Below are 22,944 nucleotides of genomic sequence, written 5' to 3'. Positions count from 1 at the left end.
GCCCGACCCCACACCCCCATTGGCCCCAAGAGCTGCCGTTCGCTCCCTCCCTAAGGTGGAGCACTCCCGCCCCCAATATACGCCAGGCTTCCTGTGATGCGCGCTCATTGGCCAATCTTATTGCCAATCACTCCGTAATCCCACCTCTTAACCTCCCATTGGTGGGACAGCCAAAACCTTAGCGCAACATCATTCATAAAGACCATATTTCCTCCCTCTCTGTTTCCTATTCGCTGGAATTTATTTTTTTCCAATCTGATTGGCTATTTCCTGGCCTAGCACTTTATCATTTTCTATTGGCGGGGTCGTTAGGCTTCCGGGGCTCATTGGCTTTCCCTCCGTCAATCTCCAAGCGACTCCGCCCCAAGTGACTCTTGCGCTTGCATTGGCTGGAGGTTTAGACGTCTCTACCTAGATTGTCCCAGGTGGCTGTCCGTATACAAAGGACAATTTTGATAGGGTGAGCAGGGCTGGCCTTGGAACGAAGGGGGCGGAGCGGTTAACGGTAGCCCTACCTCTCTGCTTGTGCGGCTGCGTGGAATGGGATTGGCTAGCTAGTCTCTGACAACGAAGGTCTGTGATTGGTCAGGGTGGGGCTGCGGGCGGTGCTGCAGGGAGCCGCTGTCATGGCGGAGCTGAGTGAGGCGTTGCTATCGGTACTGCCGGCCATCCGCGTGCCCAAGGCTGGGGACCGGGTCCATAAGGAGGAATGCGCCTTTTCCTTCGATACACCGGTAAGCGCCCCCGGCATCTGTTCTCCCTTTCACCCATGAGGCCGCCTGCTCTCCGGCTGATCCTCAGCGCGCCTGGGCCCTAGGGACCGGCCCGCGTGGGGCATGCTGGGACATGAAGTCTTCCATGGATGAGGGCTCTGTTCGGCTCAATTGAGTGCGGCTGCGAGGACTACAACTCCCAGCAAGCCCTGGGTCCTGGCCCCGTTCGTGGGCGAGGTGTGCTGGAGGCTGTAGTTCTCTCCGCTCCAGTGCTGCCCGCGGAGTTCTGCCTTTCTGCCGCCCCGGCAGCGGCTACGCGGGCTTCTCCTGCTGACTCACCGCGGGGCGTCCCGGCTCCCTCAGCGCCCGCTGGGCTGGGGAGCGCAGACCCGAGACGGCTCTCCTGTGCGGAGCATGCTGGGAACTGTAGTCGGCTGACCCCTTCCCCAGAGCGAGTCCGAGGGGTCTGCCCAGCCGCGCTGCAGCCCCCGAGACTAGAGTCGCTCCACAAGCGGCGCGGAGGGCTCCTCGCCCCGCTGCCCTGTTGGCATCTCTGGCGGGCCGAGCTGCTCGCGGTGCATGCTGGTGGGCGTAGCCCGGCTGGTCTGTCACCCCGCAGGCCCGGAAACATCCACGGGGGGTGACCTCATTCTTGATCCCCTTGCCCACCCTCTGGAGGCCGGGTTTGAACGCGCACGCTCTCCTTCCTGGGATTTGAGGGGAGGAAGTTATTGCTGTTTCTTACACCACTTTGCGGGGGAGGTCTCCATCATCTCCTGGGGGCACAACCAGCCCTTTCCCCAGGGTGTGGAACATACATCCAGGCAATTGAAGGGATTGAATCAGCCCTAAACTCCAAAATTAAAAGTCCCTCAGATCCTCCCTGGGTTCACCTTGTCTAGGGACCCTATATCCTCTTAGGTTGGAACACAAAGTTCTCCCTGGCCCCAAAAGCTAGGGGATACCCCAGTACTGTGTCATTAAAAGAACAGTGTCCCTTCTCCCCCTCCCTTTCCCTCCAGCCACATTCACCCAATGGAGTTACAGCCTCAGGCATTTCTAAACATGGTTCAATTTTTTTCATTGGGAAGTTAGTGTTGGTTAAAGTGCTTGATTGGCAGCCCCTGGGAATTGGAGGTCTCTATCCCCCCTGACTGGGGACAGCCCGAGTAGCAGTAGAATAAGTTTCTCTCCCTGTACACACCCTGATAAAGTGCTAAACACTTCCTGGGGAGGGGAGTTCAGCCTCTGTGGTCCATTCAATCCTTACACTCACTGTTGAGGCTTCCAGCTATAAGGCTTACTTGTGCCCACTATCAGGGCTTCAAAAATTACTTGACACCACTGGTCAAGAGCTAAGCCTACTAACCAGGATGAAAAATACCTGCATTGCCACTGCCATTGCAGTTTCTATGGATGAGTACAGTTGTATGATATGTTTTCTTGTATCAAATTGTAACATTGTCAACCAAATTTCTAACACCCTTAACATGTAACTTACTGCCAGTCTCTCACTTTGTTTTACCTTTTTTCTCTCTTCCTGACTTCACTCCACTTTTTTTTCATATAATTAGATCTTTTTATGTTGTCTTCAGTGTCTATTTTTCTCTTCACTTCACTACAAGAATTAGACCTACTAATCAAAGACAGACATGAAAAGATTTTGGGTCCCACTGTCCAAGGCAATAGGAAATGAAAGACTCTTCTTTTCCTCCACAAGCCCTGCATCTGAATTCTGTTTGGGAATCCCATTTTTTGTCTCTATCTCCATTTCAGCCTTCTGATTGCTGAGACACAGATTGAGTATTCTCTGCTATTCTGTCTCTTTCCTGGCCTCCATGTTTAGGTGTCTCTCATGCCCTCCCCCACCACTTTTAAATAGCATCAGTGCTGTAGGTGCTGGGAGGTTGCCAAGCACAGCAGCGTGAGACTGACCTGATTCTTGTCCTGGTCTGTTTCACAGCTGCCCACAAGGTTCCGAAACAACACCAAAAACAAGATTCTAGTTAACTTTCACTCTGCAACAATTTGGCAACGCTCCGGGCAGCACCAGTAGCTCCGCTAGATCCGTCTAGCTGCAGAGACAGGTTGATGTAGCTGCATCAGTTTTGCCTGGGTCATATTTTGCAACTGTAAGTGCTAAAGTCTTTTTTAAATGAGGCTACAGCTCCTCAGAAGTTTATGGGTCTGGCCTGATTCAGCTTCCTACTATGGATAAACGGGCAAGTGGATTTTCAAATCATTCATAGTGGTGGGAGATACGTATCTTGCTGGCAACTAGAGTGAGACTTGACAACTCCTTTCAGACCAGCCACTGAATGGCTAACACATGGGCATGATTTGCAGTCATTGAATGGAGCTGGATTAGAACCAGCGTACTAAAGGTAAAAGTCTATTCTGTTCTGTTGAACACCTTCCTTTGGCCCCTCTGAGACGTGTCTCCCTATCAGTCTGTCTTTCTCCCCTAGGAGTCAGATGGGGGCCTGTATATTTGTATGAACACGTTCCTGGGCTTCGGGAAGCAATATGTAGAGAAGTACTATGGGAAAACAGGCCATCGGGTCTATCTGCACCTCAAGAGAACACGCAAGCTGGTAAGAATGGGGTGCTTGGAGCTGGGGGACACACTGCATTGCCAAACCTGCTCTGAGTCTGAGAAGAGGGATCCAGCTCCATGTTCATTCAGACCTGAGGCTTTCCCTCATCTGAAACACAACCTGGTGTCCCGTCCCCCCCCGATGGGACCCCAACTCTGGAGCTCTGACTCAATTAGTTATTGTATTGGCTGCCTGCCCCATCTCTCTCCACCTGCAGTATCTGCCTCAGTTCCACAGGCTTTGGGCTACCCTCATATTGCTGGGCCTCCTTATTGACTGTCTCCTCTCTCTCCTTGCCTCTAAAACAGAAGGAGGAAGACAGTAGCTCCAGTGCTGGAGACCCCCCCAGGAAGAAACCCACCCGCTTGGCTATTGGTAAGAAAACAACTCCATCTAGCCCAGTTTCCCTGCTGTGCCAGATCAGACCTCTACAGCTGTCTAGCCCGGCAGCCATTCACTCTCTCCTTTCATGCCCCTGTGCTGGATGAGACCCATCTAGTCCAATGTCCACGTATCCGGGAATGGCCAAGAAGGATAGCTGTTTAAAAACCTGCTGCAGTGATGAGAGTTGCTTTATGTTCAAGTCTGTAACAATGGAGTTCTGTTGACAGTTGGAATTTGCATCCTCTCTAAAATCTGCATACATAGATCAGCTTGAACACTGCTATGCAAGGTTAGGGGCTAGGGTAGAGTTTGGGGAAACCTTGAGGTCGCTTGATTAAAAGGTTTTCTGAACAAGAAGCGCAAGGGGAGACGACGGGTGAGTGTCTCCCATCGACATAGCGTAGTATGGACCCCACAGTAAGTAGATCTAAGTACGTCGACTTCAGCTACGTTATTCACGTAGCTGAAGTTGCGTAATTTAGATTGATTCCCCCCCCCCCCCCCCCCCCGTAGTGTAGACAAGGCCTTAGTCTCTGTGCCTCTATTCCCCATCTGTTACAGGGGGACAACAGGACTTCTCTACCTCACGGAGTGGAGGTAGGATAATTCCATCAGTGTTTATGAGGTGTTCAGTACTGACGTGGGGGCCTATAAGCACCTCAGTAGATCATTGGGATCCCTGTGGTACGCTGTTGGAGGGCCACTCCCACCTGTCGAGCCTGAGGCTCACAGGGGGGGTCCACCACCCCATCAGAGCTTTAGGAAGCTCTGAAAGGCCACCCTGAAACCCTAGTAGCCTATTTTGTTTTAGGGTTCAGGGACTTTTAATGCTCTGGGGATTCCCCATTCCCAATTGCTCCTTGTTGTGGGGGAAGAGCATGGCACTCTCTGTAGGGACTGGGAGCCCTAAGGATACATCAGGAGAGATACTGAGAAGGCATGTTTGCGTATGTGGAGAGCCTGGGGATAGTGTGCTGACTTGTGTTTTTCAGTTGACTATGTTCCTGGTATTTCTGAACCCACCAAGGTTTGTAGCTCTCTGTCACTATGCTGGTGTAACAGCATCATCATATCATTGCACTCAAGGGATATTTGGAGGAGGTGTAGGGCGAGAAAGCATTGTGCTTGGTGTACTGTAATGTATATTTTTGATTGTCAGTAGTGATTAGGCTCTTCTGTTTAATCAGGCGATGGCTCTTGGAAGCGCTGTGGAATGGAGGCTCTTTTAGATAGTGGCTGTTTCTAGAACACTGGGTAAAAGGGCCTGCCCCACAGGGTGGGTAAAAATGGATGATTTTAAAAAAAAATCAGATTTTTATTTAAATATTTTGTTATTTTTTAAAATATGCCTATTACAAATTAAATTTTAAATTGGCAACCTATGTTAAGACTTAAATGTACTATAATCTTTTAAATTAATTCAAATTACAAAAATATTCAAGCACTGTGTATTTGTTGCTGAAGTTTTAAAGAAAGTCGTACCACTGAACTGGAGAAAGTCACTGGCTAAGCACCTAGACCAGAGTTTGCTGAAGTGCTAAACTAGCTTTTGACACGGTAGCCTCTTCTGCAGGTGCAGAGAGAATTTTTTCTTTATTTCAATTTATTCAACTAGTCCAGTTCAATAACTACTTCATTTAAAGTTTAAAAACTGATTGTGAGTTGAAAAAGCAAGAAAATTCGTTTCCTCTCTTCCAATCTACGAATAAAAATGTGGTGTGAGAGGACATTTGAGGTTGGGAAGGAATTTTCCCCCAGGTCTGATTGGTAGATGTCCTGGGGATTTTTCACCTACATCTGCAGCATGGGGCACGGTGGGTCACTTGTTGGTTTGAATAAGAGCAAATGGTGGATTCTCTGTAACTTGAAGTCTTTAAATCAAGATATGAGGACTTCAGTATTTCTGTCGGAAGTTATGGGCCTATTGCAGGAGTGGATGGGTGAGGTTCTCTGGCCTGTGATGTGCAGGAGGTCAGACTAGATGATCATGATGGTCCCTTCTGGCCTTAAAGTCTATGAGATGTACTAGTTCTAAAATCTTATACATGGCGACCAAAAACAGTCCATTCAATTCATTAACTACAGATAATACTTCCTTTCTTTAATCAGTTTTAAAGGCAAAGTGTGTTATGATAAACTTCCTATTTTTTCTTATATATCCATTTAAGGTAATTGTATTTAACTAGCACAAAATAGTTTTAAAATGCTGGTTTTGTACCCATTAAATTGAATTCCAACTTCCATCCAAATGCAGCTTGACAGAAATCACAAGCAAAAAAGTAATCTACCAAAAAAGAGAAGCTAAAAATGGTGAATGATGCATAATGTAAAAATTAAGACTCTGAATAACTGTTAAGCTATATAACTGCTTAAATAAACATGTATAGACACAGTGTATTCTCTTGGTTAGCAAAAAGAAGTATCAAATTCAGGGTAAAGATTATATTTAGTTACAAATGAACATATTTCTAATGGCTACCAATCAATGAGAATCAATCTTTCTTTAGGAAATTAACTAAAAAATACAAATGTAAAAACAAGATTAAAATGGATGATTTTCAACCAAGGTTTTCTGCTTGCTGATTTAAATCACTTTGATTTTTTTTGTATCAATCCATCCTGGTCAAGGATGATGCGAAGTTGAACCTGCTGGCAAGCAAAGTAACAACTAGTATTGACTGCAAAGACTAGACACCCCTGCCACAATAGAGTGAACCATTGTGTTGAGACAGAGAGAGAGACATTAGAAACCTGACCATTTGCCTTTAAAAAACAACAACAACAACAAAGGAAATTCACTTACAAAAAAAGGTCAAGTTAAGAACCAAGTGCTGTCTGCTCCCTGTACCCTTCGGGAATATAGGACTTTAGATCCCCAAACTCCAATGTTAGAAAACCAGGAAATGCTCAGTTAGGGTGACTTCTCCCTTACACCACCCTTGTCCAAACTGCACATTCCTCATGACAGTCCCATGGGGGCTGAGGTCAAAGTTTGGCTATCTGATCTTTCCATAACAAACTGTCACATTCCAGGGTGCAGTTCAGACCAGTAAGGAGTTGTCACTGTGTGCCCTGCAACCATGGGTGCCTCATAATGCTTTGCTGTTGTAGCTCCCAACCTGGGCTGCTCACAAACAGCCTAACTGCATGCAGGTCACACCCTGAGTGTCTGTATATAGCTGCAGTCCTGATCCAGTGGGTCTGACCCCAGCAGCCTGTCGGCACTCTGGCTTCCAGTCACCCTCTGGCTTCCACCAGCCTTGGTTACTAATTTCAGGTGACACAAACACACAACCAGTCCTGAATTTTCCCAAAAGTGTTTGGCCAGCCCTTTCTTGGGCAGTTCAGATATTAAAGGTCCGTTGCCCCTGTAAAGGGTCAATATTCAGCAGTTTGCTACTTTAACTGGCGTTACCAAACAGTTGAGTTTAAACACAGCACTGGATTGGTTTAGATTAGAAACAAGTTTATTAAATTACAAAGAGAGAGATTTTAAATTACAAAGAGAGAGACTTAAATCAGCTATAAAGTCAGAAATGGTTACAAAAGACACAGATAAAACGCTTCCTAGCTAAAACTTAACAAGCTAGAATTGGTTCAAGGTAAAATCTGTACCACAGGTTCCCAGCAACACAGCTGACTAAATCCTCAAGTCAGGCTCTCTTCTCCCTCCCCCCTCCCCCCCCCAAAAAAGGTCAAAGGGCTGGTTCCTTTGTCATCTTGGGGGGCGGGAGGGGAGAGAGAAAAAATGTGCACACACACAGGGTGTTTTTGCCCCTCACTTTTATAGTCCAGTCACTCTTTGAAAAATATTTTCCTGCAGTTACTCCTAGATAAAGTTCATTCCAGCTGTGTAGACAGAGACATGGAGTCTCGTGGTGTAAGAGGTTCCATGTTGTTTGCTATAATGCAGATCAATCTGTTCCTGGCCCCCTTCGTTGCCAAAGAATGGTCAGTTGACAAGTGATTGCCAGTCAACTTTGATGACAACTGGCTAGAAGCATCATCTTGTCCTTAGAGAAACCAGTTTGCCCCCCTCCCCCAACTTGTCTGGTAAAAACATTGTAGTCATAATTTCAGCTTATGTGCATAACTCTTAATATGCATTTTGTACATACATTACATAAGAATATTGATGATCAGTGTGTTACTAGTTTTTAAATATCTCAGGGCATATTTTGTACAAAGATTATTACAGTAGTGTGTAAGGTGAATACAGGGGTGCTTTCAGTCACACAAACATTGTTCTTTGGTATGTGGACAGTGACTGCTCGAAAGTAACACTGGAGTCTCCATTATGCAGAGTGCCTGTGCCTGTCTGCTGACATCTCAAAGGGGACGGAGTAAAGGGGAGGGTGTGGGAAACTACTTGAACTGTGCATTTCCCAGTTTCTCTAAGTCTGTGAGGTTTCTTCTTCTAACTCTAACGTTTCTGGGGGAGACCTGACACTTCCACATCCTGTCCTCAAACACTGGAACAGCAGGAAGCCTCCCTTTGTGGCAGGTGCAAGGAGCAGTGAGCACTCTGCCTTAGCCAAGTGTTTTGGAAGTGGTAGTGAGTGCACTGGCCCTTGGGTTTGGAAGGATTTCGTCCTGTGTCCCCCCAATTACAGTTAGTGGTCCTTACATCTGTGAATCAGGAGCAGGAATGCCCCCCAGTGGTTCTGTCCTAGCTAATGTCACTATAGACCAGTGGTTCCCAAACTTTAACAACCTGTAAACCCCTTTCACTAAAATGTCAAGTCTTGTGAAACCCCTCCTAAAAATGAATATTTCCAGGGATTTTCTCCTTTACCTGAGTATAAATTATAAAAGCAGTGATCTTGGAAATAAAGTTTGTTTTTATGACATGCTTATTACACACTATTTATTATTAATTATTATTTATCATTACAGTATTTTTATTACATTATGAAAATGGCAACACTCTTCCAAGATCTCACTTTCGTAGCTTGTATCACTTTGAATAAGCCTGTTATAAGACAAGGCTCCTATGTTTCATCAAAGAGTATCAGATGTGAAACAGCATGAAGGTATTTAAGAAGCCACCTCAAAGAGTTCCTCCTACACAAGCATTCAGGCCCTGAGCAGTCCAGGCAAACAACGCACGTTACAACAAAGCTTCAATTTGTTCTTCATAATAATTTTAAAAACAATACTAGCTGCCTATTTAATTTTATATTCCTTTCCATTTCTTATAAGGAATCTTGAAGTTTAAATCTCCTCAGTGTGATGTGCTTGCTTTGATCTGCTTAGCTTTTGGAAGTCCAGGGGCTCTGGGCTGCTGGCCCCGTGCTGCCCGGGATCCCTAGGGACAGCTCTGTCCGCCATTAGGGAATTTTTTCCCGAGAACCCCCTGTAACATTTCGTGAATCCCCAAGGGTTCACGAACCCCAGTTTGGGAACCACTGCTATAGACTTAGACAGAGCTAGTCACAGCTCTACGGTTCCCTAGTTCACATAATATCCAAGGCTGGAAAGCCCGTCCCTCAGGTTGTCATCCATAAGGCAAGAAAGCTGGCTAGGTTATAGATTCTTTGCCTTTTCCTTACTGCAGTGTTCCTTCTCTTGTAGGCATAGAAGGTGGGTTTGACATCCCAGAGGAGAAGTTTGAATATGATGAAGACGTAAAAATAGTTATTTTCCCAGAGCACCTGGAGATCCCACGGGATGGGCTGGAGGGGCTGCCAGACATGGTCCAAGACAGGGTAGGTCTTTATTTTCTGTCTGCAGGAAGCGCGCTTTTATGGAGTAGAACTCTCCTACTTTGTAAATTGGATCCAGTAATGTTGTGGGATTGGACTGGAATAGCAGGGGGGTGGCTGGGCAGAATGGAGTGGCATTAGCAGAGCCTTGTGGGGAGCCCAAGTCTGGAATAGCAAGGGTAGGTGTTGTGGAGCTCTTATCCCCCTATTTCTCCTGCTCCCCAATTCCAGATTGCCAGTGCGGTTGAGGCTATCCTGACAGCAGATTCAGCCTCGCGAAAGCAGGAGGTACAGGCATGGGATGGAGAAGTTCGACGTGTTTCCAAACATGCTTTCTCTTTGCACCAGCTACAGAACAGTGTCCGCATCCCTCCGTGGTGAGTCTGGCACCAAGCCTGGCCATGTTCCCTCTCACCCTGGACACTTCACAACACAACTTTCCTCTCTGGGGCTGTGATGGGACTGTTGCTCTGTCAGTGGAGGGGGTTTCTCCTGTGGGCCTCTCCCTGATCACGGTGTGGCCCGTGATACAAGCTGGTAAATTCCTGGAAACTCTGTGGGTGAGGGGTTGACTGCAACTGACTCCTGCCTTATAGGTCTGCCCGGGTCCTCTGCTTCCTGGAGTAGGAGGGGGGTGGAATCCCGAAAGCCTTTACTTGTGCCATGGTGGGCGAGTACTTTCAGGGAATAGACTGCTCCTTTTCTCTCCCCCTATTGGCAGTGGCTGGAAGTGCAATAAGTGCGACATGCGTGAGAACTTGTGGCTCAACATGACTGATGGATCCATCCTGTGTGGCCGGCGCTACTTCGACGGCAGTGGCGGCAACAACCACGCAGTTGAGCATTATCGGGAGACTGGCTACCCACTGGCTGTGAAACTGGGAACTATCACCCCCGATGGGGCTGGTGAGATGGGGGACTCAGTGGAGTTGCAGATGCCAGGCGTCTGAATGGGTTGAATCTGGGCATCATGGTCCCCTGACAGAACAAGTGAGGGGGATTTTGGGGTGTGCCAATGCTGTGGCCTAGGACATGCACCAACTAGCTGCCGCCACCACCAACTGGGCTTTCCTGTGGGGAGGGGGCAATGAGCTAATTGCTGAAACCCTGTGCTTCCCCTGCCCCCTTCCTTGGAATCTGAGGGCCTTTGAAAGCGCTATCTGTATTCCCTCTTCCCTCCAGCCTGGGATGGGGGGTGCTCATTGTTTTAGTGGTCTGGGACAGGGAAGGGGGGTGGATGGCGCAACACCCTTCTGTTAGCCAGGCACACAGGGCCTTTGAACTAGAATCCAAGGCAAAGTTGTTTGCTCCTCTTCTTTACCCCACACTTCTGGGGAACTTGGGTCCCCCATTCTTTCCACCTTAGGACAGTACTGCTCAGACCAGTGGTTTTCAAACTTTTTTTCTGGCCACCCAGTTGAAGAAAATTGTTAATGACCGTGACCCAACGGAGCTGGGGATGAGGGGTGTGGGAGGGGCTCAGGGCTGGGGCAGGGGGTTGGGTGTAGGAGGGGGGTCAGGGCTCTTGGCTGGGGGTTCAGGCTCTGGGGTGGGGCCAGGGATGAGGGGCTTGGGGTGCAGGAAGGGCTCTGGGTTTGGGGGGGGGCTCAGGGCTGGGGCAGGGGGTTGGGGCATGGGGTTATCTCGGATGGCTCTCAGTCAGCGGTGCAGCGGGGGTGCTAAGGCAGGCTTCGTGCCTGTCCTGGCACCGTGGACCATGCTGCGCCCCAGAAACGGCCAGCAGGAGGTCTGGCTCCTAGGCAGAGATGCGCAAGCGGCTCCACGCGGCTCTCGTTCGCAGGCACTGCTCCCCACCCCCAGCTCCCATTGGCCTGTGCTCAGGGTGGGGGCAGCACACAGAGCTCCATGGCCCCCCACCTAGGAACCGGACCTGCTGCTGGCCGCTTCCGAGGCCCAGCACGGTGTCAGAACAGGTAGGAACTAGCCTGCCTTAGCCGGGCAGCACCGCCGACCGGGTCTTTTAACAGCCCGGTCGGCGATGCTGACCAGAGCCACCGCAACCCAGTATTGGGTTGCGACCTGCAGTTTGAAAACTACTGGCTCAGACAGTTAGTCTGTTAGACCTTAAAGCTCTGAGAACTTTATGTTGCTCCCTAGCAGCAGGTTGTTTGAGGAAGAACAGGTGGGTGTTGGTGGGATCTGGGAGTGGTTGGGGTATAAGCTAGTTTCTTTCCCTTTCCTGTCTGTTTTCCCACAGACGTTTACTCCTATGATGAGGATGATATGGTGCTGGATCCCAGCCTGGCTGAACACCTGGCTCACTTTGGGATTGACATGCTCAAGATGCAGAAGGTGAGAGGGAAACTCCCAATCAAAACAAGGGGGTCTGAATGTCACAATTGCACCTGTATTTCCCCTCAGGGGTTCAGCAAGGGCACCACTCTCAGGGTTCCAGCTCCCCAGCTGTCACCTCTCTTGGGTGGCGATGCGTGTCTCTCTCCCTGCTGACTGGGGTATCTCCAGGCTGAACAGTTCCCTGCTTTCACTGTGTTATTCCCAGCATAAAACAAACTGCTTGAGCAGACCTGCTTGGTTTCTCTTCAGAGACTAATAAATGTGACTGCCCCATTTAAGATACCACACAGCTCTTTCTATGCAAGCTTATTTATTCTTAGGGCTAAAGCATTACTCAGAAAACACTAAAAGAAGCAGTACGCAGGCTAATAAGCTTACCAGAGATCACCCCAACTCTGACATGGGTTCTGGCAGTGATTAGCCCTTCAGACCTAGCAGAGGGGTCTCATCTGTGGTCACAAGTTCTTAACAACCTCAGCTCAGAACTAGCACACTCGTGAAAAATTTAGTCCAGCCTTTATACGGTTCAGAGGTCTCTGAGTTTCAAGGAGTAGGTAATCAGCAGACAATGGTTTTTTTTCTCCCTAGGGATATTTTTTGAAGCTACACCCAAGTACCTTTTAGAAAACCCACTTCTCACATATTGTCCAAAACAGTTCTTTGAAGTTCCTAATGTTTCCCCAAGCTACAGACAATCCTACAATAACACACTATCAATTACATTTTTAATACAATGGACCCCCCCAAATGTATTAAACCTAATTCAATAAGGTTTGTCTAGGATATTGCAGGCATTTGTCCTCTATCACACTGAGTCCTCAGCTGGATCCGAGTCTCCAGTCACCAACCAGGGTGGGGCTGTAACTCAGTTACTATGCAGTGGTCATTGGGTACACAGCCCCCACTTCCTCTCAAGCAGAGAGCTGACTTGTTTCCCTCTCTTCTCCTCCACCCCCCCAGATTCATTCCCTTGTGGCTCCTATTCGTACTCCAAGCAACAGGACCTCCCTTGGGGAGATGGTTCCTCAGACTCTGACACCTCAGTGCTGGGGGATGGTTCCTGAGCTCCTTTTCCTTGGCTCAGACTTGCCCTGTTCCCCTTCTTCCCCCCCACCGCCCAAAAATATTTCTCCCCTCGGAATTGGAATCCCTTAGACATTTGCACATCCTTTCCATATCTTTCTCTCTCTCCCCCCCCCCTCCCCCATCATAGTTTTCACCAAACAGGATGGCCCAGAGTGTATCTGTGGCTCTTCTCTGAGCTCCCCCGGTCCATCTCTTCTCTCCACAGACAGACAAGACAATGACCGAGCTGGAGATTGACATGAATCAGCGCATTGGGGAGTGGGAGCTGATCCAGGAGTCTGGGGTGCAGCTCAAACCCCTCTATGGCCCTGGTTACACTGGCATCCGAAACCTGGGCAATAGTTGCTACCTCAATTCTGTGGTGCAGGTGCTGTTCAGCATCCCTGACTTCCAGAGAAAGTAAGTGAGCTAAGGGAAGGCCCCCTCCACTTACCACTGCTCCAGGATTGTGGGTTACTTAGGCCTTAGTCCTGGTGTCCATCCCAATTGCCCCAATCCTACCTGAACTCTGAGAGGAATTAATTCACTCCATCCTTTGTGGGGTGCCAGGGATCAGCATGAAAGATCCCTAATGCTGGGATCTTACCTTCTGGGGTTGGGAGCCTTGTATAAGCCAAGTATCAAAGGGGTAGCTGTGTTAGTCTGGATTTGTAAAAGCAGCAGAGAGTCCCGTGGCACCTTATAGACTAACAGACGTATTGGAGCATGAGCTTTCGTGGGTGAATACCCACTTCTTCGGATGCATGTAGTGGAAATTTCCAGAGGCAGGTATAAATATGCAAGCAAGAGTGAGTCAGGCTAGAGATAACGAGGTTAGTTCAATCAGGGAGGATGAGGCCCTCTTCTAGCAGTTGAGGTGTGAACACCAAGGGAGGAGAAACTACTTTTGTAGTTGGCTAGCCGTTCACAGTCTTTGTTTAATCCTGAGCTGATGGTGTCAAATTTGCAGATGAACTGAAGCTCAGCAGTTTCTCTTTGAAGTCTGGTCCTGAAGTTTTTTTTGCTGCAGGATGGCTACCTTTAAATCTGCTATTGTGTGTCCAGGGAGGTTGAAGTGTTCTCCTACAGGTTTTTGTATATTGCTATTCCTAATATCTGATTTGTGTCCATTTATCCTTTTACGTAGGGACTGTCCAGTTTGGCCGATGTACATAGCAGAGGGGCATTGCTGGCACATGATGGCGTATATTACATTGGTGGACGTGCAGGTGTGTGGCTGATCTGGTTAGGTCCTGTGATATGTGGGCACATATCTACACCAGCGACACCATCACAGGACCTAACCAGATCAGCCACACCATCACCGGTTCATTCACCTGCACGTCCACCAATGTAATATACGCCAGCAATGCCCCTCTGCTATGTACATCAGCCAGACTGGGCAGTCCCTACGTAAAAGCAGTTTCTCCTCTCTTGGTGTTCACACCTCAACTGCTAGAAGAGGACCTCATCCTCCCTGATTGAACTAACCTCGTTATCTCTAGCCTGACTCACTCTTGCTTGCATATTTATACCTGCCTCTGGAAATTTCCACTACATGCATCCAAAGAAGTGGGTATTCACCCACGAAAGCTCATGCTCCAATACGTCTGTTAGTCTATAAGGTGCCACGGGACTCTTTGCTGCTTGTATAAGCCAGTTACCTTGCTGGATGCAGCCTGGTGCTCTGTCTGCAGCTCTCTTTGCCTCTCTGGTTTGCTTTGCAGGTATGTGGACAAGCTGGAGAAGATATTCCAAAGTGCTCCCTCAGACCCCACACAGGACTTCAGCACCCAAGTGTATGTAGTGCTCTGAAGAAAGGGGATGTGGTATAGATTTGGGGTGTTCCAGTAGGGGGCCCCATGTCCCACCCCATTCTTAAATTGCATTGTGTTGCAAGTAGGTCCCACTTCTTCTGAGATTCCAATCCCTTGTAGTCATTAAAGATCTCTGGAACTTTCCAAGAGTTGAGGTTTGACCAGGAGATTGGGCTTGATGGGCTAAAGGGTCTAAGCCCCAGCCTCAATCTCACAACTGTATAGAGTGGCAAATGTCCTGCAGGGACATTCTGCCACTGGTGGGTGTAGTACCCCTAGCTGTCAGCAGAGGGTGTCTGGCTCTGCAGCACAGACTTCCAGCCAGAGAGAGGTGTCTGAGAGAAGAGTATACCGGTTTAGGTGGGGGTAGTCCAGGGGTTCTCATAACAAAAATTGTGGTGGCCTGAGAGTGCGGCCACCGACTGACAATTTTTTTTCTGAAATACTTAACTAACTTTAGGAAAAACAAATAAATATGCATATACGCACATTCAAATCATTGTCATTGATTTATGTAGGGCGCTTTTTTCAGATTCAGTAATAAAAATCACGTACAATTGTATTTTGGTGCATCTGGCGCCTGCTTCCTCCCCCCATCGCCTGTAGCCCCTGCTGCCTTCCCCAGACCCCCACTGTCCCTGGGCCCTGCTGCTCCCCGCCATTGCTCTAAGCTCCCTTTTGCAGCCTCGCACCCCAAGCTCATCCCACTCCTTGCCTCTTGACCACCGCACCCAGCAAAGCCAGACCTCCTGAAGCCCCGCCACCCTGGACTGAAGCCTGCCACCGGAGTCCCGCAGCTCCGCAGCTGGGGGCAGAGGGCTGCAGGGAACGGCCACTGCTTTGCCCCCTCCCCCATCTCTGCCCAGGAGGCTGTCGTGGCTGCAGGAAAACCCCTTGGTGGCCGCATTTGAGAAACGCTGGGCTAGTCCCACAGAGGCTGCATACTGTGTGAGGAGCAGGGAATACAGACTTATCTGGGAATATTTTAATTGTATGCACGTGTCCTCTGCTTTTCCAGAGCCAGCGACAATTTTGAGCCCAGTCTTGGGTAGGAGCCTCAAAGGCTGTGGGGGGCAGGGGAGGGGGTGAGTGAGCTCTGGAGAGGTTCTCCATCTAGGGGTGAGGAGGAATAGGTATGTGGATGTTTCTGAGCAGGTGGAGATTGGGTCAATTGCTAAAATGAGAGGGGGATGTGCTGGCTTGGGTTGGCAGGGTTGTGTGCAAGGGAATGGGAGTGAATTGGTGACTGAGGCTGTGTGAATGTGAGCGTGGGGGAGATGGGAGTAGAGGAAGGTGGTGGGGGAGAAGTTGGGCCCAAGAGAGCACAGTGAAGGGTTGATAGTGGGTATCTCATGTTATCTCCTGCCCGCCCTGGGCAGTAAAGTGTCTGTCTCTCACTTTGGAAAATCTGTTCAACCTGCTGGTGGGAATGGGGTGTAGTCTGCTAACTGCTATCCCATGACTTGGGCTGCAGCCATCACTAATTTGGAGGGATTGCATTCTGCCTCCCTCAGACTCCTGTATAGAGTCACTTGCGGGGCTTCACTTCCTGTGCCAAGCTGCTGCGAGATGTGGCTGGTGAACGACTGTCGCAGCCCAGTGCTGGCTGCCTTTCTGTGAATGGCTGAGGCTGTCCCTCCACAATCCTTACCCATTGGCCAGGGAGGAGCTGAGGCTCAGTTCTGAAGTTCTGTGAGGTGTTCAAATGGAAGATATCACACAGGGCTGGGGGCAGCAGAGCAGGATGAGACAGAGGAGTTGGGGCTGGGTAGGAAGAGGGAGCTGAGGTCAGCCGAGGTCAGCTGGGGCAAGTCAACGTGAGTTTCAAAGCTGGAGTGATTGAACTGGCTCCTGGAGTGACAGGAGTGTTTGGGTTGGAAGCAGCTTGGTACAGCTTTGATGGTGAATCCTCTGCTATTCCAGAGCCAAGCTGGGCCATGGGCTACTCTCTGGGGAGTATTCGAAGCCAGCCTCTGGAGACGGGGAACAGCAACCGGACCAGAACCAGAAGGTGAGGACTGGGGCCCCACTACCCTCATGGGGAGGGAATGCACTAAAGCATGTCTGTGATGGTGTGGGGGATCCTCTATGGAGACACTGTCCAGGGCGTTGACCCTAAATAGAGGCAGGGTTTGGAAAGATATACCCCAGGGCGGAGTTGTTGGGAGGCCATGCTCACTTCTTCCTCTCCTCCCTACTTTCTTCTAGGGCATGCAGGATGGCATTGCTCCACGCATGTTTAAATCTCTCATTGGCAAAGGGCACCCGGAATTCTCCACCAACAGGCAGCAAGACGCCCAGGAGTTCTTCCTGCATTTCATCAACATGGTGGAGGTAATGACTGATCCACGCTTTCTGAAATCCTGGGAAGGGGGCAGCTCCTGTTCTGAGCTCCAGCAAGTGGGGGGTTGGCACCTAGGCTGGATGGAAATGCAGGGAGGGGGCCAGCATGCAGGTATTTTGAAGCACCAGGTTCACCAGAACTAACCGTTCAGGATACCAGTGAGTGACCACTTCGGGAGAAGGGGATGAGGGCGCCCAACTGCAGGGCCTTTTGTTCGGGGCTCACGCCCAGCCCCTGTGAAATTGCTGTGTGTAGACTTTGGGGGAGCTTGGAGTTACCCAGAGCTCCCCCTAAAAATGGAACCCTCTCCTTTGGGGTGGGAATGGGATTGGTTTCTGGAGACTAGTGGTGCTGATTGAAGGGCTCCAGCTTCTACACTTGGACCAGGGACAGTGGAGACAGTTCTTTGTCTGTGTCCCACATGGGGCTGCTGCTCCTGTGATTGGTTGATCTGGCCACCTTGATATGACACATTTTCACCATGTTGCCCTTCCCAGAGGAACTGCCGCAGCTCAGAAAATCCCAATGAGGTCTTCCGTTTCCTGGTGGAGGAGAAGCTCAAGTGCCTGGCCACAGAGAAGGTGAAATACACCCAGCGTGTGGACTACATTATGCAGCTGCCTGTGCCCATGGATGCTGCACTCAACAAAGGTCAGTGGCCTGATGGTGACTGAGGAAGGGGCAGCAGGCACTGGGATCAGTGAGGAAACTCTACCTACTGTGCTCCTTTACTGGGGTTGAGGGTATCCCTCAAGGACCTGAAGAAGCAAGGTGTTCTGGAGCCAAATCCTTCTCCTTCATCACCCCATGGAGCTGGGCAGGGTGGATTTACTCAGAGATGCTGTGGACAGGTATCAGTCACTCAAGTTAGGGATCAAACCTTTCCCCTGCCTCACCCAAGGCAAGGGTTGTGACTTAGCCTGTGGGACTTCAGCATAATGAAACCATCCTGATGGCTGGAGGAGATTGTGTGCCCTATGCACCACTCTAGGGAACATGTCCCGATGGGCCCATCTAGCCTGGTGTCCTGCCTCTGGAGGTAGCCAACAGCAGGTGCCTTGTGAGCGCCCGGAATCTGGACCTGACTCCTCTGCCTTGTCCCCAGATGAGCTGATGGAATATGAGGAGAAGAAGCACCAGGCAGAAGAGGAGAAGCAGCCGCTGCCTGAGCTGGTCCGAGCCAAGGTGCCTTTCAGCTCCTGTCTAGAGGCCTACGGGGCTCCAGAGCAGGTGGATGACTTCTGGAGCACAGCCTTGCAGGCCAAGTCTGTGGCTCTCAAGTGAGTGTGGTTTGGAGGCGCTATCTAGGATAGAGATCAGAGTGTGAAAAGCCCTCTTGGGAACCCCTTCCCTACAGTACGCTGGGCAGGGATGTTTCCTAGGGCTGCTAGTTCCCCTCTTAGAAATCCATGACTTGTCAGCCCTGGGGGGTGGTTCCTGAGCCTCTAGGCTCAGTCTTGTCCCATTTTCCATGGGGATTACAGTGGGCAGAGTTAAGGTGGCTGTGGGGTCCTCAACACTGCATTCTGTGGTGGTACAGAAAACAAAGCAATGGAAAGCCAGAAAAATTGGCAGTGGTGTTGATGCCCCATTATCAGCGTTCTGACATTCTTAATTTGAGTTATGTTTTAAAGTGTGCCTAGCCTAGGAGGGAGATGTGGACAGCACTCTGTTGTTCTCTCCAGCCCTAACTTTCGTTTTAAAAGAAGTCTCTAGTTATTAAAGTTGAACAAAACTTTCAAAACATGAACTGAGCGCAACTGGTGCACCAAAGTTTCCTTGAGTTTACAGAAAGACTGAAACAATAGTTGTGAAGGATGAGCTGCCCCAGTCACTTCAGCAGGGCTAACTCGAATGCCAGTGGTGATACTTTGAATGTCAGATTTATTAACTGTTTCACTGTCCAAAACACAGATCATAGTAACTCAAGGCAGTAATGAAGAGCTACAATGTCTGCTGAGTGGCTGTTTGTTCTGCTGCCACTGGCATTCCTTTCCCAGTCAAGAAGGACTCAAGCCCAAGAAGCCTAGCAGAGCCCATGAGAGGAGATATTTTGTTACAGAAAAACGGAAAGATACCCCTTAGCAATAACAGGTCTAAAGAAATGTTGCTTTTCAAGTTGACATTATTAACGTTCTACTGCAGTTTGGAGTAATGACTTATAGTCAAACCTTTCCTCACATCCAGTGCTGAATATACCTCATTCCTTCAACTATAGTTTAAAATGCATCCATACGTGTTTGTTTTACCAGTATTTAATTAGAATTCTAAAATCTCTGGTGGCCTGTACCACATGGCAGGGTTTGCAGGGGAGGGAGGAGTGTTTGATTTTCCTGGAGGTGGTCTCCACCCTTAAAAGTTTGGGAAATGCTAGGTTAAGCTGTCCTCCAGTCAGAGCACTTCCTCTGGGAATTGTTCAGGGTTTGGCAGGCTCAGTGTTGAGTACAGTGGGGAGACCCAGAGCCATACAGACTATTCCCTCTGTATTCCAGCAGTAGCTCTGGAATGTGCAAGACTCCACATCCCCTTCCTTGATTTCTCCCCGAGCCAGCCAGTCTCCCCTAGCCCTCCTCCTCCCCCTCCCCCATTAACAAAGCAACAGGGTAACCTGTCCAGACATGACGTGTCACTCTCTTTCAGGACAACCCGGTTTGCCTCCTTCCCAGACTATCTGGTGATCCAGATCAAGAAATTCACTTTTGGCCTGGATTGGGTACCCAAAAAGCTCGGTAAGGAGAGTGAGGTGAAGCACGAAACATCAGGATCAATGAGTCCCCAATGCTGCTCTGTGTAGCACCGCCCCCATGCTTAGGCATTGGGGTCACTACTGACACGGGAGAGCATTCCATACTGCGTTGCTATACTGCTGCTGCAGAACATCCCATGTGCATTCTCTACCCCAAACGGCTTATCTTTGAGAGCCACTCATCCACGCCCTTTGAGCTCACTGAACACGTCCCTGAGGGTCTGATCCAGACTCTTTTACAGATGTCTCTATCGAAATGCCAGAGGAGCTGGACATCTCTGCGCTGCAGGGGACAGGGCTGCAAGCTGGTGAGGAGGAGATGCCAGACATTGCGCCTCCACTGGTGACGCCAGACGAGCCCAAAGGTAGCCTGGGGTTCTATGGCAACGAGGACGACGACTCCTTCTGCTCCCCTCACTTCTCCTCTCCAACATGTTAGTGACTCTTCTCCTCTCCTCCTCCTAGTGCCTGACTCACTCCCTCACTCTCCTCATGACTTGTCTCCCTGGCTAATGATTTCCTCCTCATTCAGTCTCTCGCTTCCTGTCCCTCTGCCAGTGACTGTGCCCCCTTGCATGCTCGTTGTGCAAGGATGTTGCTGACCCCAGTAGCTCTTTCAGCTGTAGGTTTGTGTGGGCCCATATTAGGAAGGAGTGGGATGTGGGGTATGCACAATGGATCCAGAATGTCTAGCTGGGAGAGCGGTTTGGTGCACAAAGATTGGCGGCATGGTGAGAGGTGAAGAGGAGACAAAGCTCCTGAGCCATTGCTAGGGAGTGCCTGGCTCATGACTTTCATCTCTCCACCCCCTGCATGAGGCCTGCGTGCTATGGGGGTAAGGACTTAGCCAAGGGAGGGGCAAGGCTCACATGAGATTCAGCCAGGGAGGGAGGCTTGAGGTTTACATAAGGTTATGTGGAAGGGAGGGGACAGAACTCACACTAAAGGGGTGGGTGGGAGCAGGGCTGCCAAGGCTCCTCTAATCTCTGTCCCCCCACAGCCCCCATGTTGGATGAATCGGTGATTATCCAGCTGGTGGAGATGGGCTTTCCCATGGATGCCTGCCGCAAAGCTGTGTACTACACAGGGAACAGTGGGGCTGAGGCTGCCATGAACTGGATCATGTCGCACATGGATGATCCAGGTATGAGAAAACATGACCATGACAAAGCCCTCCCACCCAGTTCAATGTGCTACAATGTGCTACAGCGCTGCCTGCTGGAGAAGCCAGGGCTGAGACCTTAAAATGTTTCCCCACCATCAGAGCTAGCCCCTCTGAACTATGTTCTGTTTTCTGCTACAGATTTTGCCAACCCTCTGGTTCTTTCTGGATCTAGTGGGCCAGGTTCCACCATCATCTGTCCAGACCCCCCTTCAGAAGACAGCGTGGCCACCATTGTCTCCATGGGCTTCTCCCGAGATCAGGCTATGAAAGCCCTAAGAGCCACGGTGAGGAGCAAGGATGAGATTACAGTTGGATTGCAGCCTTATAGGGCTGTGCTGGGAATGGCATCCTCAGGGAAGGGAGGTGCTTAGATTGATGAGGGGTTCCTGACCTGACAGTTTCCCCCTCTCCCTGCAGAGTAACAGTCTGGAGCGGGCTGTGGACTGGATCTTCAGTCACATTGATGACCTGGACGCAGAGGCTGCCATGGACATCTCAGAGGGGCGCTCGGCGGCTGAGTCCATCTCTGAATCTGTCCCTGTGGGTCCCAAAGTGCGTGATGGGCCTGGAAGTGAGTCCCGGACACTGGAGGGCATGAGTTCTGCCCTCCTCTGGTTTCTGTAGAGGCAGCTTAGTTCCCGGGGATGGTGGTGGTGGTTTCTAACCAGTTGGGCCCCAGCCTTCCCCAGAGCTTTAGCCTCCCTAAACTCTCAGGTCTCTCACTGATCCCTGAGATTCTAGCACCTCCCAAGAGTTGATCTGGCTGCTGGGGCAATGTAACAGAGAGGAAGGAGAAAGGGTCTGTGCCCACTGGGAATCATCAGAGGGATGAATGGGGTGTGGTGTCTAGTCAGATGGAGGAGAGGAATAAGGGTGTCCTGCCAGGGAGGTAAGGAGGGCTTTGCTCCCATCCTTTGGAACCCCATCTCTGTGTTGCCTCGGAGACTGTTCTTTTCTGGTCTCCCTATCAAAACACCTGGGCTCTAGCCAGCTAAATCTTTGTGGGAATTCATGCCCAAGCTGCTACACTACTTGCTGTAATGTGGAAAGCCCCACACAGCAGATGTGTGAACCAGGGCCTCCTCACTCATCTACTTCCCCCGTCAAGCTCTGGGAGGTAGGCAGCAGGTAGGGCCGCCTTGAAGGAGCTATCATCTCTCCTCCTGTTTGCTTCACCAGTATCTCCACAGAGCTTGGATCTAAAATTCTCTTGGCCTTGTGATTAGGCAGCTGCCTTATTCCACCTACTCCACCATGAAACATGTCTTCTCAGCCATTATTGGGGCCCAGACCCCTGAAGGCCTCTCTAGGGAGTCATGGGACAATAGCTCCTCTCTAGAGAGCTCTTGAGGGGGATGGGGTTATCCAAGGGTATGTAACCCTCCCTACCTCTGTCTCTCTCTGACCACCTCTTTTTTCCTCTCTCCCTCAGAGTATCAGCTCTTTGCCTTCATCAGCCACATGGGCACTTCCACCATGTGTGGCCATTATGTCTGCCACATCAAGAAGGATGGCAGGTAAGAAGGGCTTGAGGGGACAAGAAGTAGCCTAAAGGCAGCAGCTTCTAAGATAAACCAGTATAATTCCCCCTTTACTTCAGTGGTCTAGTGTCATTCTCCCTCTGGACCCATTGTCATGGGGGGAGGGAAAAGAAAGGAACAGGCCACTGTGCCACATGGTGGGGACAGACTGTTAGGTCAGCTGCAAGCTGGTGGCCCTTATCTCTCCCTCTCTGTTTCAGGTGGGTGATTTACAATGACCAGAAAGTCTGCGCCTCTGAGAAGCCACCCAAGGATCTCGGTTACATCTACTTCTATCAGCGGATTCCCAGCTAGAACCCCCTCCTACTGTGTGCGGAGGGGGGAAGCAGGCTGCTGGCATGAGGAGGGGGAGGCAGTGACAATAAATACAGAGAAGCAGTGCACATTCTTTCACCCCACTCCCCGCTGTGTCTCCACCTGTGCCACTGCTGTAACTCTGGGGGCAGGTGTTCCTTGGTTAATAAAACTGGGGGCTGGGGCCCCCATGGACATGAGTGAAGAGGGGTGGGCAGATGGATTTGTTTCAATATAAAATCTCTCATTACTCCCTA

At 50.0% G+C, this 22,944-nt stretch overlaps 2 protein-coding genes across 3 annotated transcripts in view; one reads left to right on the top strand and one right to left on the bottom strand.

Moving 5' to 3' along the window:
• Nucleotides 1-108, bottom strand: part of CDCA3 (cell division cycle associated 3) — a 6,042-nt gene extending 5,934 nt beyond the window's left edge. The window contains exon 1 of the mRNA XM_029913603.1: nucleotides 82-108. Coding sequence (XP_029769463.1) covers nucleotides 82-108 — 27 coding nt within the window. The remainder of the gene's footprint in view (nucleotides 1-81) is intronic.
• A 335-nt stretch (nucleotides 109-443) lies between these two features.
• Nucleotides 444-22,944, top strand: USP5 (ubiquitin specific peptidase 5). 2 transcript variants are annotated; one of them, XM_026660237.2, is made up of 20 exons: nucleotides 444-734; nucleotides 3,182-3,307; nucleotides 3,619-3,685; nucleotides 9,269-9,402; nucleotides 9,631-9,776; nucleotides 10,121-10,305; nucleotides 11,618-11,712; nucleotides 13,007-13,200; nucleotides 14,508-14,579; nucleotides 16,521-16,608; nucleotides 16,806-16,931; nucleotides 17,439-17,592; nucleotides 18,047-18,221; nucleotides 19,582-19,670; nucleotides 19,930-20,121; nucleotides 20,688-20,831; nucleotides 20,991-21,136; nucleotides 21,270-21,423; nucleotides 22,285-22,369; nucleotides 22,594-22,944. In XM_026660237.2, exons 1-20 carry the CDS (start codon nucleotides 627-629, stop codon nucleotides 22,685-22,687), a joined length of 2,574 nt encoding a protein of 857 aa, XP_026516022.1. In that variant the 5' UTR covers nucleotides 444-626; the 3' UTR covers nucleotides 22,688-22,944. The 2 variants fall into 2 exon arrangements, with proteins under 2 accessions (XP_026516022.1, XP_026516023.1); XM_026660238.2 differs by having other exon boundaries at nucleotides 446-734; nucleotides 19,930-20,052.

The sequence above is a fragment of the Terrapene carolina genome, unplaced genomic scaffold (assembly GCF_002925995.2).
Source record: "Terrapene carolina triunguis isolate 2854851 unplaced genomic scaffold, T_m_triunguis-2.0 Scaffold740, whole genome shotgun sequence".
NCBI lineage: Eukaryota > Metazoa > Chordata > Testudines > Emydidae > Terrapene > Terrapene triunguis.
Note: the sequence above shows the minus strand (reverse complement) of the source record. Positions and strands in the feature narration are given on the sequence as shown.

Bases quoted from the DNA above. Each gene is read 5' to 3' on its own strand.
- USP5 (XM_026660237.2), top strand. From the start codon at position 627: ATGGCGGAGCTGAGTGAGGCGTTGCTATCGGTACTGCCGGCCATCCGC. The intron at 3,308-3,618 runs GTAAGAATGGGG...CCTCTAAAACAG, and splicing joins TCAAGAGAACACGCAAGCTG to AAGGAGGAAGACAGTAGCTC. The intron at 10,306-11,617 runs GTGAGATGGGGG...GTTTTCCCACAG, and splicing joins TATCACCCCCGATGGGGCTG to ACGTTTACTCCTATGATGAG.